The sequence below is a fragment of the Puma concolor genome, chromosome E3 (genome assembly GCF_028749965.1).
Source record: "Puma concolor isolate L17-30 chromosome E3, mPumCon1.1.hap2, whole genome shotgun sequence".
Taxonomy (NCBI): domain Eukaryota; kingdom Metazoa; phylum Chordata; class Mammalia; order Carnivora; family Felidae; genus Puma; species Puma concolor.
Genome location: NC_141682.1, coordinates 3,645,018 through 3,658,152, shown reverse-complemented (window position 1 = coordinate 3,658,152; position 13,135 = coordinate 3,645,018). Strand labels below are relative to the sequence as shown.

At 49.5% G+C, this 13,135-nt stretch overlaps 1 protein-coding gene across 2 annotated transcripts in view; it reads right to left on the bottom strand.

Moving 5' to 3' along the window:
- SDK1 (sidekick cell adhesion molecule 1) overlaps positions 1-13,135 on the bottom strand; it is an 888,233-nt gene that overhangs the window by 209,742 nt on the left and 665,356 nt on the right. For both annotated transcript variants that reach the window (XM_086692476.1, XM_086692475.1), the window contains exons 10-13: positions 11,352-11,468; positions 9,676-9,843; positions 7,707-7,809; positions 5,194-5,370 (exon numbers count right to left, since the gene is read on the bottom strand). In XM_086692476.1, the coding sequence (XP_086548602.1) occupies positions 5,194-5,370; positions 7,707-7,809; positions 9,676-9,843; positions 11,352-11,468 (565 nt within the window). The remainder of the gene's footprint in view (positions 1-5,193; positions 5,371-7,706; positions 7,810-9,675; positions 9,844-11,351; positions 11,469-13,135) is intronic.

Sequence of the window (13,135 nt, the reverse complement as noted above, 5' to 3'; positions counted from 1 at the left end):
GCACTCGATGTCAGATCATGCTTCTCTTAGCCTAAAAGGAGGGCCAAGAGAGGACCGATCTGACCGGTGACCAGATAGCTTCTGTTCTGGGGGGGTGGAGGCTTGACTACTATTCACAGCCACTTCCTGTGCGAGGGGACACTACTTGAGAACTTCTCTGTGGAGGGTTCTCACCACAGTCCCTCTGTCTGCCCCTCAGAGCTTGCTGATTCTCACTCGGCATGTGATTCTCCTAAGAGGGGTTTGTGATTTCCCTCTTCCCAGCTGACCAAAAGCCACCTACAAGAAGGCCCTAAGGTCTGCTAGAAGTAGGCACCCTGAACAGCAAAATGGCAGCCAGGTGCCTGAGACGGAGGCGACATTGAGAAGACCTTGGAAATGTAAAGGCAATGTAGCTTTGGGACATTTAGTGTAGGAACAGGGACCTAAAGCCCAGCGGTGCCCAAAGACATGATGTGACTCATCATCAAGAAATAATGAGCCCTCGTCCACCGCTGCCCCACAGTCCTCTCCATGGGCTCATGGTCACATCCAAGATGGTGGCCCAATGCTCAATGTGATGTTTTACACACTGCAGAGCTCAGAGTCAGAAGGAAATTTAGACCTTTCCTAGTTCCAGCCTCTGTCCTATAGGAAAATCCCCTCTGTGATACCTCTTGTGTTCAATGTTACCTGTTTCCCAATGCAAAGAACTTTATAATATACATTGAAGACGTAAACTGTTTCTTTAAATGGTGAGTTTTGGTTATCGGGAAAATTAAGCTTTGCGCAATACTTGCCTGACCATCAATAACCGATAAATGAGGCTTTAATATATTCTGAGTCCATTTCAGAGAATCTGATCTAATAGAAATAGACTATGTCTTGGCGTTTCTCTGCCAACTTTGAAAGGAGATAAATGATCAGCAGAGCAACTCACAGACAGGGATCTGCAGACAGGGTGACAAATGAAAGAAATCTGCGAACAATAGAAATGAGGCCGGTGCCGAGTCACTTTGTGATTTAAAGAGAACTTGGGGGTGGGGGGGGATCCCCTGTCAAGCCAATTACACCACAAGACTACCAGACACTAACAACGAGACACGGGGACCATAGGGAAAGGGGATTAAGCCAGGTGTGTTTGGGGAAAACAGCTTCGAAAACGACCGAAAGCAATTGGCAAAATTGTGGCTGTAGCCGGCCTGCTGTGCAACAGAGGCTCAGGTAAGTATTTTTCTATATGGAAGCACGGCCCCTTTAACGCACAAATGATGACCTGGTCAAACCCAGCTTCTCCGACTTCACTCTGAGGGTGAAGATGACTGGGGGGGCCTGGCAATTCTCGAGAAATGGTGTTAAATTGTTCACTCCTTATGATGGGTTTGTGAGGGTTGGCTTTACTGAGAGAAATCTCTTCCCTGCCTCAGGGTCCAAGTCTTGCAGTCGGCTCCATAAATTAAGTTTTCTCTGTACTCCAGACTCCTAAGAATTAGTCTCTGATCTCAGAAGGAAAGATGCAAAGCTAATTGGGTCTTTAAATGATTAATAATCACTCAATCAATAAAGCCCTAGGAGCCTAGTTCCCCTGGTGTGTTCAATGCAGCAAGGTGCTCTGGGATGTGGGGCGTCCCAAACCAGCTCCTTCCTGAGAGGAACTAGCTAACTAGCAGGAGAGGCACGCCCAACCGACCAGTCGGGGACTGGCCGTTTCGTGATGCCCTGTGGACGGTTAATTTATAGGGCACAACCCGGGACCACGTGGATTTGTGGGAGCCTCTCCTCTCGGGGAGGCGATGAAGGCAGACCCCTCAGAAATTACTCCTCCTCTGTGATCCCCATTACGCAAGCCCAGTTCAGCCTCGTGGGGGGGGTGGGGGGGTGAAGCTCACTCTGACATTTACTGGACATTTATGTACCGGGCACCATTCCAGGCATCGAGAGCTCAACGGCAAACAGACATACCTAGTGTGTCCGAGGGTCACGGAACATGGTCAAAAATAAAGCAGGATAGAAGAGAAGCTTCCTGAGCCCGGGTGTGGGAGGATGCTTTGGTGAAGGAGCGATGGTGCTTCTCGTGGGACAGTAAGCAAGGAACAGGAGCCATGACTGGGTGAGCTGGGTTCCAGGCCAGGGTGGTATAAACATTGGTTCGTTCAAACCTCACAGTGGCCTTCTAAGGTAATGGTAACGTGCCCATCTTGCAGTTGAGAAAACCAAGGCTGAGAAGTGGGCTAAGCTGCCCCAAGTCAGGAAGAGCTGGAGAAGGGGGTGCAGTCCGGCCTGGCTGGTGGAGGGCACCTCAAAAGGTACCTGTAGCCCTGCCAGGACCGCGACTTCTCCGGCACCGTCCTGGGCGTGACGGGCCAGGAGTCCAACCAGGCTGGCACAGAGGATGGAGCTAGAACACGCAACACACACACACTGAGAGCAAACCGACGGATGGTCTGCTTCTGAAAAGCCCACTTCTGATGCTGCTAATTTCTATATTTAACTAAGTAGCTTTTAACTCAAGTGGGGAGGCAGGGGAAGCAGGCTTTCAGCCTCTTTTGAAGGACACTATTTAGCTGTAAGTACCTCTCAGTCACTTCTGCAGTATGAGGTTTTTTTTTTCTTTCCTCTTTTTTTTTTTTTTTTGTCATCAGAGTAAATCACAGAAATGTTACCGAGCTTGATTTGAAAGTTCTCCGAGAAGCACAAAATGCCCCTCGATCGTGAGTTACGACTATTATCATTACTATTGTCATTACTGATGTCGTACAGTTAAGACCTATCTGGATCTAAAGACAGACCAGGCTATAACCTACAACTTCCTCAATTCATTCAGATTTGCAAGAGTGGAGTGTTTATTACACTCACAATTCATAAGGAACCGCTGTCTTCCAAATCAGTTCTGTAACCCGCTGTACCTCAATTGGTTTGAATCACAAATCTGCAAATATTTCTATATTTAGAGATGAGGTGTCTTACCATTACAGAAAGCCTATTATTTTATAGATATGGCAACATTTGCTGAAAAATGTATTTTACTCAGAGGAAATCAAATAAGCAAATAGAAGGGAAGATATGTAAATCAGTAGACCATAGAGGTAGTGCAGAATAAAAAGCATGCCCTGCATTGGAAGCATGCAATTTTGGCTTCTGCTGACAGAGTCCTTATGAAATGCTAACACTCATTTATTTGTTACCAATGACAGATGATCTAAGAGTTCTCATAGGTAGCTTTAAAAATATGAATAGCACAGTGGATCGTGTGAATGTGCTGGATGTGTACTCCCAATATTGTCAAAATTAAAAAAAAAAAAAAAAAACAATTCCCAACATGATGGAAGGAGGAAGGACACAGGCCCAGATCCGACAGGGGGTTTGGGCGCTGGGCTGGCTCCCCGCAGGGGAACATGAGCCTGTGTGCTCGGAGGGAGAAGCCCCGGGCATGTGAGCATCGGAGGGAGGGCCCAATCGGGAGGAGCCCCGCCGGTGGCTGGTAACCTACACACATTTATTTGTTCATGCATGTGAACCACCCGACACGGACGTCGGAGCCCCTGTCGTGTCCCAAAGCATCGTGAGCCACTCAAAATGCAAGGCCTGCCATCCGGGTATTTTTGCTTCAGCAGTGAAAGCATCGTGAAAACAGACTCTTCCGGTGCACAGGCCCAGTGAACACGGGCACTTGCAGCCCATGCGATCAGTGCTATGACAGAAAGTCCAAGCAAATGCTGGGAAGCCATGAGGCACCCTGGGGTCCCCACGCAGGGGTGACCCTGTGGCTGAGCCCTAAAAGAGGCAGGGGCCCTTCAGACGGCGATGGCAGAAAACACGGCCGCAGCAGCCCGAGGCCCTGGGCGGAGGACCAGGTGAGCCCAGGAGGGCAGAAAGGGCCCAGGGCTGGCAGGTCCAGCGGCTAAGGGTGGGGCGGGAACACCTGGCACTTCACGCACACTCACAAAGCTGCAGGGCCACAGCACCTGACCCCCGCAGACATCCCGCCCACCCGGGGGCTGGGGGCACCTGTTGTCTGGTGACTAACCGGGATGACCTTCACTCCCAGCAGGTGACCGACCGTAGGAACGAGAACAAGGAGTCGCCCTGCAGATGCCAACTAGGCAGGAGAACAGGCCTTTCCGGGTACTGGAGGCACAATTCAAGGCTCTTCTGGACCAGCTGCTAAACACCATTAACCCGTGGAATCCCAGAAACAGAGCTAGGCCAGGCTACCATCTGTTCATGTGTTCACACGTGTGTGCAACACACCCAGGAGCCCATGTGCTGAGCCCTTAGCAAGTATCCTTCTCCCGTGAACCCCCTCGGCTGGAGGCTTGGCTCTGTATGCAGACTGTTCATGTTGTACGTTCAGGGAGTGGCTTCTGTCTATAGACTCCTTCCTGGACTGAGGTGGGCAGACACCAGTAAGAAAAACCTCTGAAACGGCCTTTTCTAACGGCCTCGCACGGCCCACGTTAGCCAGGGCTGCTGGCTTGCGCCCCTGGAGCCCCTGCCCTGCTGCTTTGTTTGCAGATCTTACTTTGGTATGGTTGTGCTCAGGGACTGTCTGGGAGGCACCATTCTTAAAGAACAAATAACTACATATTAGAAAAAGGAAACTTGTCAGCAGGCTCTTTAGCCCCTGCTGGGGAACAGAGAGGAGCTGCATAAAGAGGTCCAGAGACGGAGGAAGGCAGTGGTTTCCCTCCTGGGCCCTCGGGACCCCCAGGAGGTCTCGATCAGCTGCTTGCCATTTCCAGGATTTCCAAAGACTTCACGGAAAGCAGCTGTTTACCCACAGAGAGGCAGGTGGTGCTGACCTCAGTGCGCCACGTACCTGGCTGTCACCGAACGGTCTGGCCTCGGTGGGCTGGCCTGACATTCCTCACCGAGTTCTGTGGGCATCACGTGGCAAAGTGGGCTGTTGCTTACGGGCGCTGCGGTAAATGGGTGACATGGTGCCAACGGGGGAGATAAGGTAATAATAGGAGGGTGAAAACCAAGTAGCAAACCATCTGAACCAAGAGTGGAATGTTTTCATTTCCAGGTTCCAACAAAACCCGTAAGTAAGCCTGTATGCCTGTGAGGCATGAGGCCATGGCCTCTGACGGCTGGCTTGGGGACCCAAGTGGCATCACACGCGCTAAAAATAGCCACTTGGACTCGGGATGGCTGACCATAGCGCTGCAAGCAATCAGGAGGTGGTTAAAGCTCCACGGCGGCAACACTCACATCACCTCCAGCCGGGCCGTCCTGGAGTCATTCCCCCCTTCCGAGAGGATTTCACAGGTGTAGTCTCCGATGTCACCCGACCACGTCTGGCTAATGACAAGGGACCCGTCCTTCTCCACCATGATCCTGGAACTGCCAGATGGGGTGATGATTGCATTGTCCTTCTTCCACACGTAGCTGTGGGCCAAGCAGGGAGTCGTGAGTTAGGAAAGCTCTCCAGTTAGGATCAAGCCAGAGGGTTAGGATCTGGGCCGTGAGCGACCGACGGCCTTGTGAATGAACCAGAAGCCACTGAACTGTGTGCTCTTTAGATGGGTGAATTTCATGACATGTGAATATATCTAAAAGAAAGAATAAAGAAAAGCAACCAAATATCTTGGCCACAAGACAAAAACAGATGCTGAAGTTAAAAATGGGTCTGTGAAGATCACTGAGAACACCGAACTGGCCTTTGGGTTTCGAGACGGGAAGTCTGTACAGTGTCATGATCACACATGTCACTTACTAACACTGTACCTCGCACTTTGCCCAGGAATGTTCCTGGAGGACAGGGGTGCTGCCTGGATAGGGGGCAATGACCGTCCCAGAACTCCTCAGAGTGGAATTACCCAACTTCTGGAAAAAGATCACACCCCATAAACTTGTTTTCTTAAAACTGCACCTCTTTCTCATTTAATTCTTTAGTTATGACAATTTTAGCACATTTTTCTTTTCAAATGTAGAATCAATTAAGAGCCTGGCCGGCCTTTGGTATCAGTGGTCAGGGGTCACCACTTACTGCTGGACAGCGGGACATAACTGGCTTTCCTTTCCAAAATAATGTGCTCGGGTTTGCAAAATGTACCCAGCTCTTTAAAGGTTTAATATGCACAGAGCATAGACATTAATAAACTGCTTATCTGAAGTTACCCTGAGACAGAACAGACGTAGTCCCCCAAGAAGGAAATGAATAAATCGTTCGCTCTGGGGTATGATGTTCAGCTGAGATCATCCCTTAGGGGCGGTGCTCTCAGGGCAGAGGAACCCTGGGACGAGCAGTGCCCCAAGAGTGAGCCATCTAAAACCCCTCCGGAAGGAGGCTCCGGTTCTGTTTACTCACACATAAAAAGCTACAAGAAAAACGCAAAGGTCCAGAGGGATTCCGGGGGAGCTCTTGCAGAAAACCAGCTTGTCCTTGTCCCTCCTCTGGAATCCTACCCCCAAACCATTTAGAAATGAATGTGCTCTTTTCCAGGCAACATCTTTAAGACGGCCTCCATGGACTCTCTCGGTAATCTTTGGCCTGTTAGTTTTTGTTGGTGGGTTTTCCTTTTGACATTCTTGCAACTAAACCAAACTTGGTTTTTGAGCTCTCGGGAACTCGAGAGAGCCAGGTGAAAGCACAGAAACTCACGATCTGCCAAACGTCTGCTCAAGAAGAGTAAGCAAACAGCTCAGTCTCTGAATCCAGTTAATAATGTACGCGGCAGGGGCGCCTGGGTGGCTCAGTCCATTAAGCGTCTGACTTTGGCTCAGGTTATGATCTCACAGTTTGTGGGTTCGAGCCCCGCATCAAGCTCTGTGCTGATGGCTCAGAGCCTAGAGCCTACTTGCCATTCTGTGTCTCCCTCTCTCTCTGCCCCTTCCCTGCTCATGCTCTGTCTCTCTCAAAAATAAACATTAAAAAAAACATGTATGTGGCAGCAGGCCCCTCCCTCTGCTCACAGTGAGGTGTTCAAGAAGGAAGGAAGGCATCTTGAGTCTATCCATTTGGCTAAATGTGTGCCTTCTGGCTGGGCTAAGGCCAGACTGAAAATTCTAGGATGACCATATCATTCTCTCTAGATTTATTTTCAGGGCTGGTTCTGAAAATTAAAAACTATTCTGAAGGTGGCAGCTCTTTGGGAAGAAGCTCACCACCCAGTCACCTGTGTCTGCTGCCCTGCATTTCCCCAGAGGGGCACAGTTTGCATCATTACCCTCCTGCCTGAACTCGGACAAAGACGGGATATTACAATCCCTTCAGTGAGGCTTCAAGGCATCTAGTCCCCGTGTTTACGTGCATTTTCCTCTACATGCACGAGGTGACCGTGGCCGCCTTTCCTCTGGGTACAGGTCTGCCTTACTCTCCATCTCACCATGAAACCACCCTAGAGCAGAGGGAACCCCTCTCAAGTCTTACACAGCCCAGCATAAACGCTGCTGAAATCCTATTCGATCTGTCCGGATTTTTCTCTCATTAAGTATCAGCCCCTGACAAGTACGTTTTACAGATAGTGTATTAACCTTGGCAGGAAAATCATGAAAAGCTGTACTGAAGCCACGGAGTGGAACATAGCTCACTGTAAATAATACATAAGGCTGGAGTGGAAAATGGGATTTGTGTGATTAATGATGGAGCCCAAGACCGTGTGATGCCGTAATCAGGGATCTGCGGCTGAAATCAAAGTTGCCCAAATTCTCCCATCTCAACTTCATCTCCTAAGCTCCCAGAACATGAATGAGCCCCAAACGCTGTGAGTGACTGAACTGACCGGAGAGTGATCCGGGGGTCATGAGTGGCTCCGCAGTGCAGAGTGGCCGTGGTCCCCTTAATCACCACGCGGTCCTCGGGAGGGTTAACGATGGACGTACGATCTGGGAAAACACAAGTCACAACTCAGACAGAATTACATGCTTGAGACTTTCCTCCCTCAGGGGGGAATGAATTGGTCACCTAACATAAAAGCCTCCAAGTTTTCTCTGATCTTGGCAAAACGAACGTAAATGAAAGCACTCAGGGAATTGGAAGCAAGCTTTCCACGGCGTGGCCAGGGCAGTCAGGCCTCCCCTCCCCTCTGGGGCCGCTCCCCAGCCTCTCAACCCTCCTGAGGACAACGAGAATGCAGACCGTATGCAAATATTCATTAGGTTCTGCGGTCTTAGGTTAAAACCGTGGTTCTTTCCCAAGATTATTAACATTCTGGTCATTTCTGCTGTCTGCACAGCACGTCATGACTTTGCAAAGTGCTTCCATTTGTATTGTTCTATTTAATGCTCACACAACCTCGTGGGGTCTGTGACAGCACCACTCCCAGCTTCCAGGACTAGAGAGTGGCGCTCAGAAGTGCAGTGGCTCGCCGAGAAAGGCCCGGCGACAGCCCTGTGGCCGGTGAACCCCCCCACCGTGCACCTGTGAGGTGGACCCTGCTCTGGCCCCAAGGAACAGAGCCCAGAACATGGGAGTCCTAAGACTAGGTCGGGGCCCAGCCTGACCGCGTTGAGCGCGGTGTCCCGGAAAAGACCTGAGCTTTAAACTGGGTGTCTGCGGAAGGGGGAGGGCGGAATCCCCCGCAACGGCACACAACAGAGTAGGTAAAGGGTGGGATGTGCTCTGCAGGCCCCCCGAGAGCACACTCATCACTCTAGTGTTGCGAGGTTTTGAATCTTAGCAGATCTACAGAACTTTCTGGAGGGTGACCTACAGAGACACAGACACAGTTCTTCACAAGCTGTTAAATGTCAGGTTCACATGTTAGGGACACAAGACAAATCAGAAATGGTCAACGGAGTGGGCCACGAGATGGGACAAGACCCCTTTTTTGGTACCGGAGAATATTGGGGGAATTCGAATTTGTGCCTCTTTAAAAGTCCTGGTGTTTTTATAACACCTAAATAAATTAGAAGGGGTCATTTCTCAAAGTGGACACAAACTGTACCAGAGAGAACCAAATGGACATGAAATAAAGCACGATAGTTCAGGTTCTCTTTAAGGACGGTGTTTGGACAAATGAGTCACTGATGCCAGTTAAATTTTTCTCTCTTCATAGAGATAAGCTTTACAAAGATCAGTGAGCACTATCTTTTGCTTTTTTGAACAACGATTTTTTTTTTTTTTTAGTCCTATAGATTATGGATGAAGCAGAGATGAAAAAGTACACCGGCAAGTGAAGTTAAAGGTGGGGCAGAGATACTTGGTAATGAATCCTTATGTCTGGAAAACAAATCATTCTCCAGTTCAGAAACCTGTGTTACAGATAAAGACAAAAAGCTGGAGAAATCAAAAATTTTCAATTCACTCCTAAGATATAAAAAACACTCACGTTTAATATACTAAGAGTGTTTTAGTTGGTTAAAATGATACTACAGAAAAAACATACTTTCTATAAAATGTTATCTCTTGACTCTTAACTGTTAATTCTTACACAATGCTTATAAAATTAACCAACCTATCAGTTTTGTTGTTTGGGCTAGTTTGGGATAATATTTCCTACTCCATTGACTTTAAAAAGTCAATCTTTAATCTCTCCTGAAATGTCCCATTAAATCTTTGAATACATTTTCTAATTATTCTTTTAGAAACTGAAAAATTAATTACTCAACAGATTTCTATAAATTAGTTGTAAAAATAATCATTATCTTTTGATTAGAGAGTCCAAGGGCGTATTGACATCCCCTAAGCACAGCTGACATGATGATTAAGCCATGATGAACAGAAGGTTCCACGTGGCCTGTGGTCCTTACTCCACACAGTCAGTGCTGCAGACGCGCTCAGGGACCCCTCCGTGTTGGTGGCATAGCAGGTGTAGTTGCCAGCATCCTGGATGAAGACGGGGGTTATCTGCAGACCCCCGGATTCCAGAAGCATAAACCTAGGAATGCGCACAGAGCCACTGGCCAAAATATGTTTTCCTGAAGAAAAGTAGAGAAACAGGAATGTCAGCACCAAAACCAAGAAAATAACTTGAAATAATCATAATAAGGTGGAAACCGTATGTGCAAAAATAACCAAAGCAGTTTCCTTTCGCATTATTTAGGATGATGGAGACCAAGAAAATCTTAATTGTGCAATACTGAGAAAATGGGTTAAACCAGTTACGTCCATGTATGTATGCGACTGTTATCTTTGGTGACTGACTCTGACTTTTCTTGATACCTGTATACATCTGCAGATTTTCTATACAAAGCTATCATACATTCTAAATTGGGAGAAAAAATGTATACATAAAAGAGAAGAACCCCCTCTTGCTTACTGACCTGCATGTTTAACCGCTCTCGTCTGGGTGCAGGAGTCACATGCTGGGAGAGGTGAGAAGCCTCTACGTGGTTCACCCAGAGGAGGGCGCTCCGAGCGTGACCAGCTCATTTGTGTGAACCCGCACAGTTCAGCATATATTTGTTAAGAATGGATCGTGTGTGCTGTTCACTGAGGGACATGTGTGCCTTTGTGTGGAAGGGCCTGGGAACCACAGAGAAAGCCCATGACGTGATGCCCCTCCTCATGGGGACGGAAAACAGGTAGAATGGAGAGGGTTACGTGTCAGATGAGCCTGTGCTAGAACCATCTTTCCCTGTCTCCGCTTTTCTATTTTGGTAAAGCTCTCTGCCTTTGACGTCACTCTGCTAAGTTACACACAGGGAAGGGATCTTGGAAGGTCCTTCTGAGTCTTGTTGTCCATGAATGCTTCAGACTTTGAGCCTTGGCAGAATCCAGTCTTTGGTTTCTCTGCTTTTTTTTTAATGTTTGTGTTTATTTTGAGAGAGAGAGAGAATGCACAGGGGAGGAGGAGAGAGAGAGAGAGGGAGAGAGAATCCCAAGCAGACTCCATGCTGTCAGCGCAGAGCCCAACATGGGGCTCGATCCCGCAAATGGTGAGATCATGACTTGGGCCGAAATCAAGAGTGAGATGCTTAAGTGACTGAACCACTGAGGCGTCCCTCTCTGCCTTTTGTAAAACCAGGTACAAATGACGTCCATATCCTGTTAGTTTCAGGTGTGCATCCTAGGCACCTTTCTTTCTTAAAGAAACAAGGGTATTATTCTTCATTTCGAATATTGCCTTCACTTCATAAATGGAGAAACGGAGTCCTGGAAGCACTTCTCCAGATCCAGCACCTATGTTTCAGGCAGCCCCTCACACGCCTAAGGTGGCCTATGAAGGGCTTAGGCAGAACACAGCGATATTCACACATTTTGAAAAAAGTCTGTCTGCTCTCGGAGACGTAAGCTCTGTGAAGCTTACAGGGCACTGTCCTTCTTACTCAGCCGGCTCCCGCACCCAGCAGGTGCTCGACAGACGGCTGCTCATCCTTACTGACTGAAGGCAGGCGGTGGGGGTAGGGGGCTGAGAACATGAGCCTTGGCCCAGGGGCTCCTTTCCCACGGTGGCCAGGCTGTGGGGGCCGCGCAGGCTACCCACCTCTCCTCCACGTGATGGCGGGCTTAGGCGCCCCGGACACCTCGCACCTCAGAGTGGCCGTCATCCCGTCGGTGACCGTGGTGTCCACTGGCAGCTGTGTGAACGCCGGGGCGACATCTAAGCGGGAGCGAACAGTGACATTCTCAGGGTGTGCCCCCCGGACGAGCCCAGACCCGCCTGCTGGGGGTGGCCCATATGGACTTTTATAGGACTAATCACACAGAACTGCAGCGACAAAAGATGAAAACCTTTCAGCAGTGACTATAACCTTCAGTTACTTGTCCCTCAGGAGCTGCCGATCTGTGTTTACAACCCAGAGAGAAACCCAGTCCGTGATGTAACGGACACGTGGTGGCAAAGTGCCGGGGCCCAGGAAGGGCTGTTTCAGAAGAACGGTAATGAGACGAAAGACATTTATTTAGATAAATCTAACAAGCTTGACTTCGTTACTCTTTAAAAAATAGAAAAAGCTAATTTTTGACTGTTAAATATTAACCACAAGATGACACTTTCACGAAATAATCAGATTTGAAGCCCTTCGGTAAAGGATTTCCAGGAAGTGTTGTGGGCCCAACTGCTGGGGGGGCCTTCTTGTCCTGGGGGGTCGGCACGGGTCTCCAGTTCTCAGGAGCCCGGAATCGGACCGAGAGAGCCACGGCGGCTCAGGCCGGCTTCAGCGAGGGCTCACCTGACTGTGTACCACTTGGAGAATGATTAAACTGGAAATCGCCGAAGAGCAGGGATCTGTGTGTCCCAAACCCCGGGAGGGCCCCACAGGAGCCTGGGCTGGGGTTCCCAGGAGAAGCGGATGCTGCTGCCGGCCCGCCTTCCCCCAGGCGGGAGTCCCTACGAACCTCATAGGTGCCATGGGTGCCATCCCCAAAGCGTAGCCTAGAGCCCTCTGCTTCCTTGCACCTGTGGGGCCACCACCTGGACAGTGCAGCGGCCTCCTACCTGGGCCCAAGCCTTCCGCTCCTCCCTGCGCTGGCCGCTCTACACCCAGCCTTGGGTGCCCTTTGGGACCTAGGAAGGATACCCCACCACTCCCCGCCGGAGGCCCTGGAAAGCCTCCCGCTGGGCCTTGGCCCTTGACCCCTCCAGCCTACCTCCTACCATGACCCCTGGCTCCTGTATCTCCAAGCTTGTTCCTCGAAGGCACTTGCAGCGTCCCCTCCCTCACACCATGACGCGCACATCCCCCAAGATTTTGCACCTTTGGACCTCAGCTCCCGCACCGTCTCAGGGAATGATCCCTGGGCGCCCTCAGAGGCAGCTCCCGGGTCACCATGGGCCTGGCCTGTTGTCTCCTCTCATGGCCCTCATCCCTGGCTAGACGAGCTCCTCCTCTCCTGCGTGTCTCCCCACTTCATGACCTCTGCCCTGGAAGGGTGAGAACCTCGCGTGTCTTCCTCAGAGCTCTATCCCCGAGCCTGACAGACCCAAGTGCCTGACAGAGATGCTAAATTAAATGTTTGTGAAATGAACGAATAAATATTGATTGCTTTACCTACTATATTTTCTCTTCACTAAAAGGGTTTTAATTTGGGAATAAAAGCCTATTCTGCAAAACCGTGTACTTACAAAACAGAGAATGTAGCAGTATCATTATCATGTATTTGTTGTTCAATCTCCAGCTGCCATGGTAACCAGTTTGGTAGCACTTTTCATCTAAATTTCCCATCTGATCCTTGGAGGAAGCTTGTGAACTGGGCTGAGATGGTTCACTTTTGGTGATAAAACTGAGGCTGAGAATTAAGGAATGTGTCCCAAGCGTCTCACTAGAG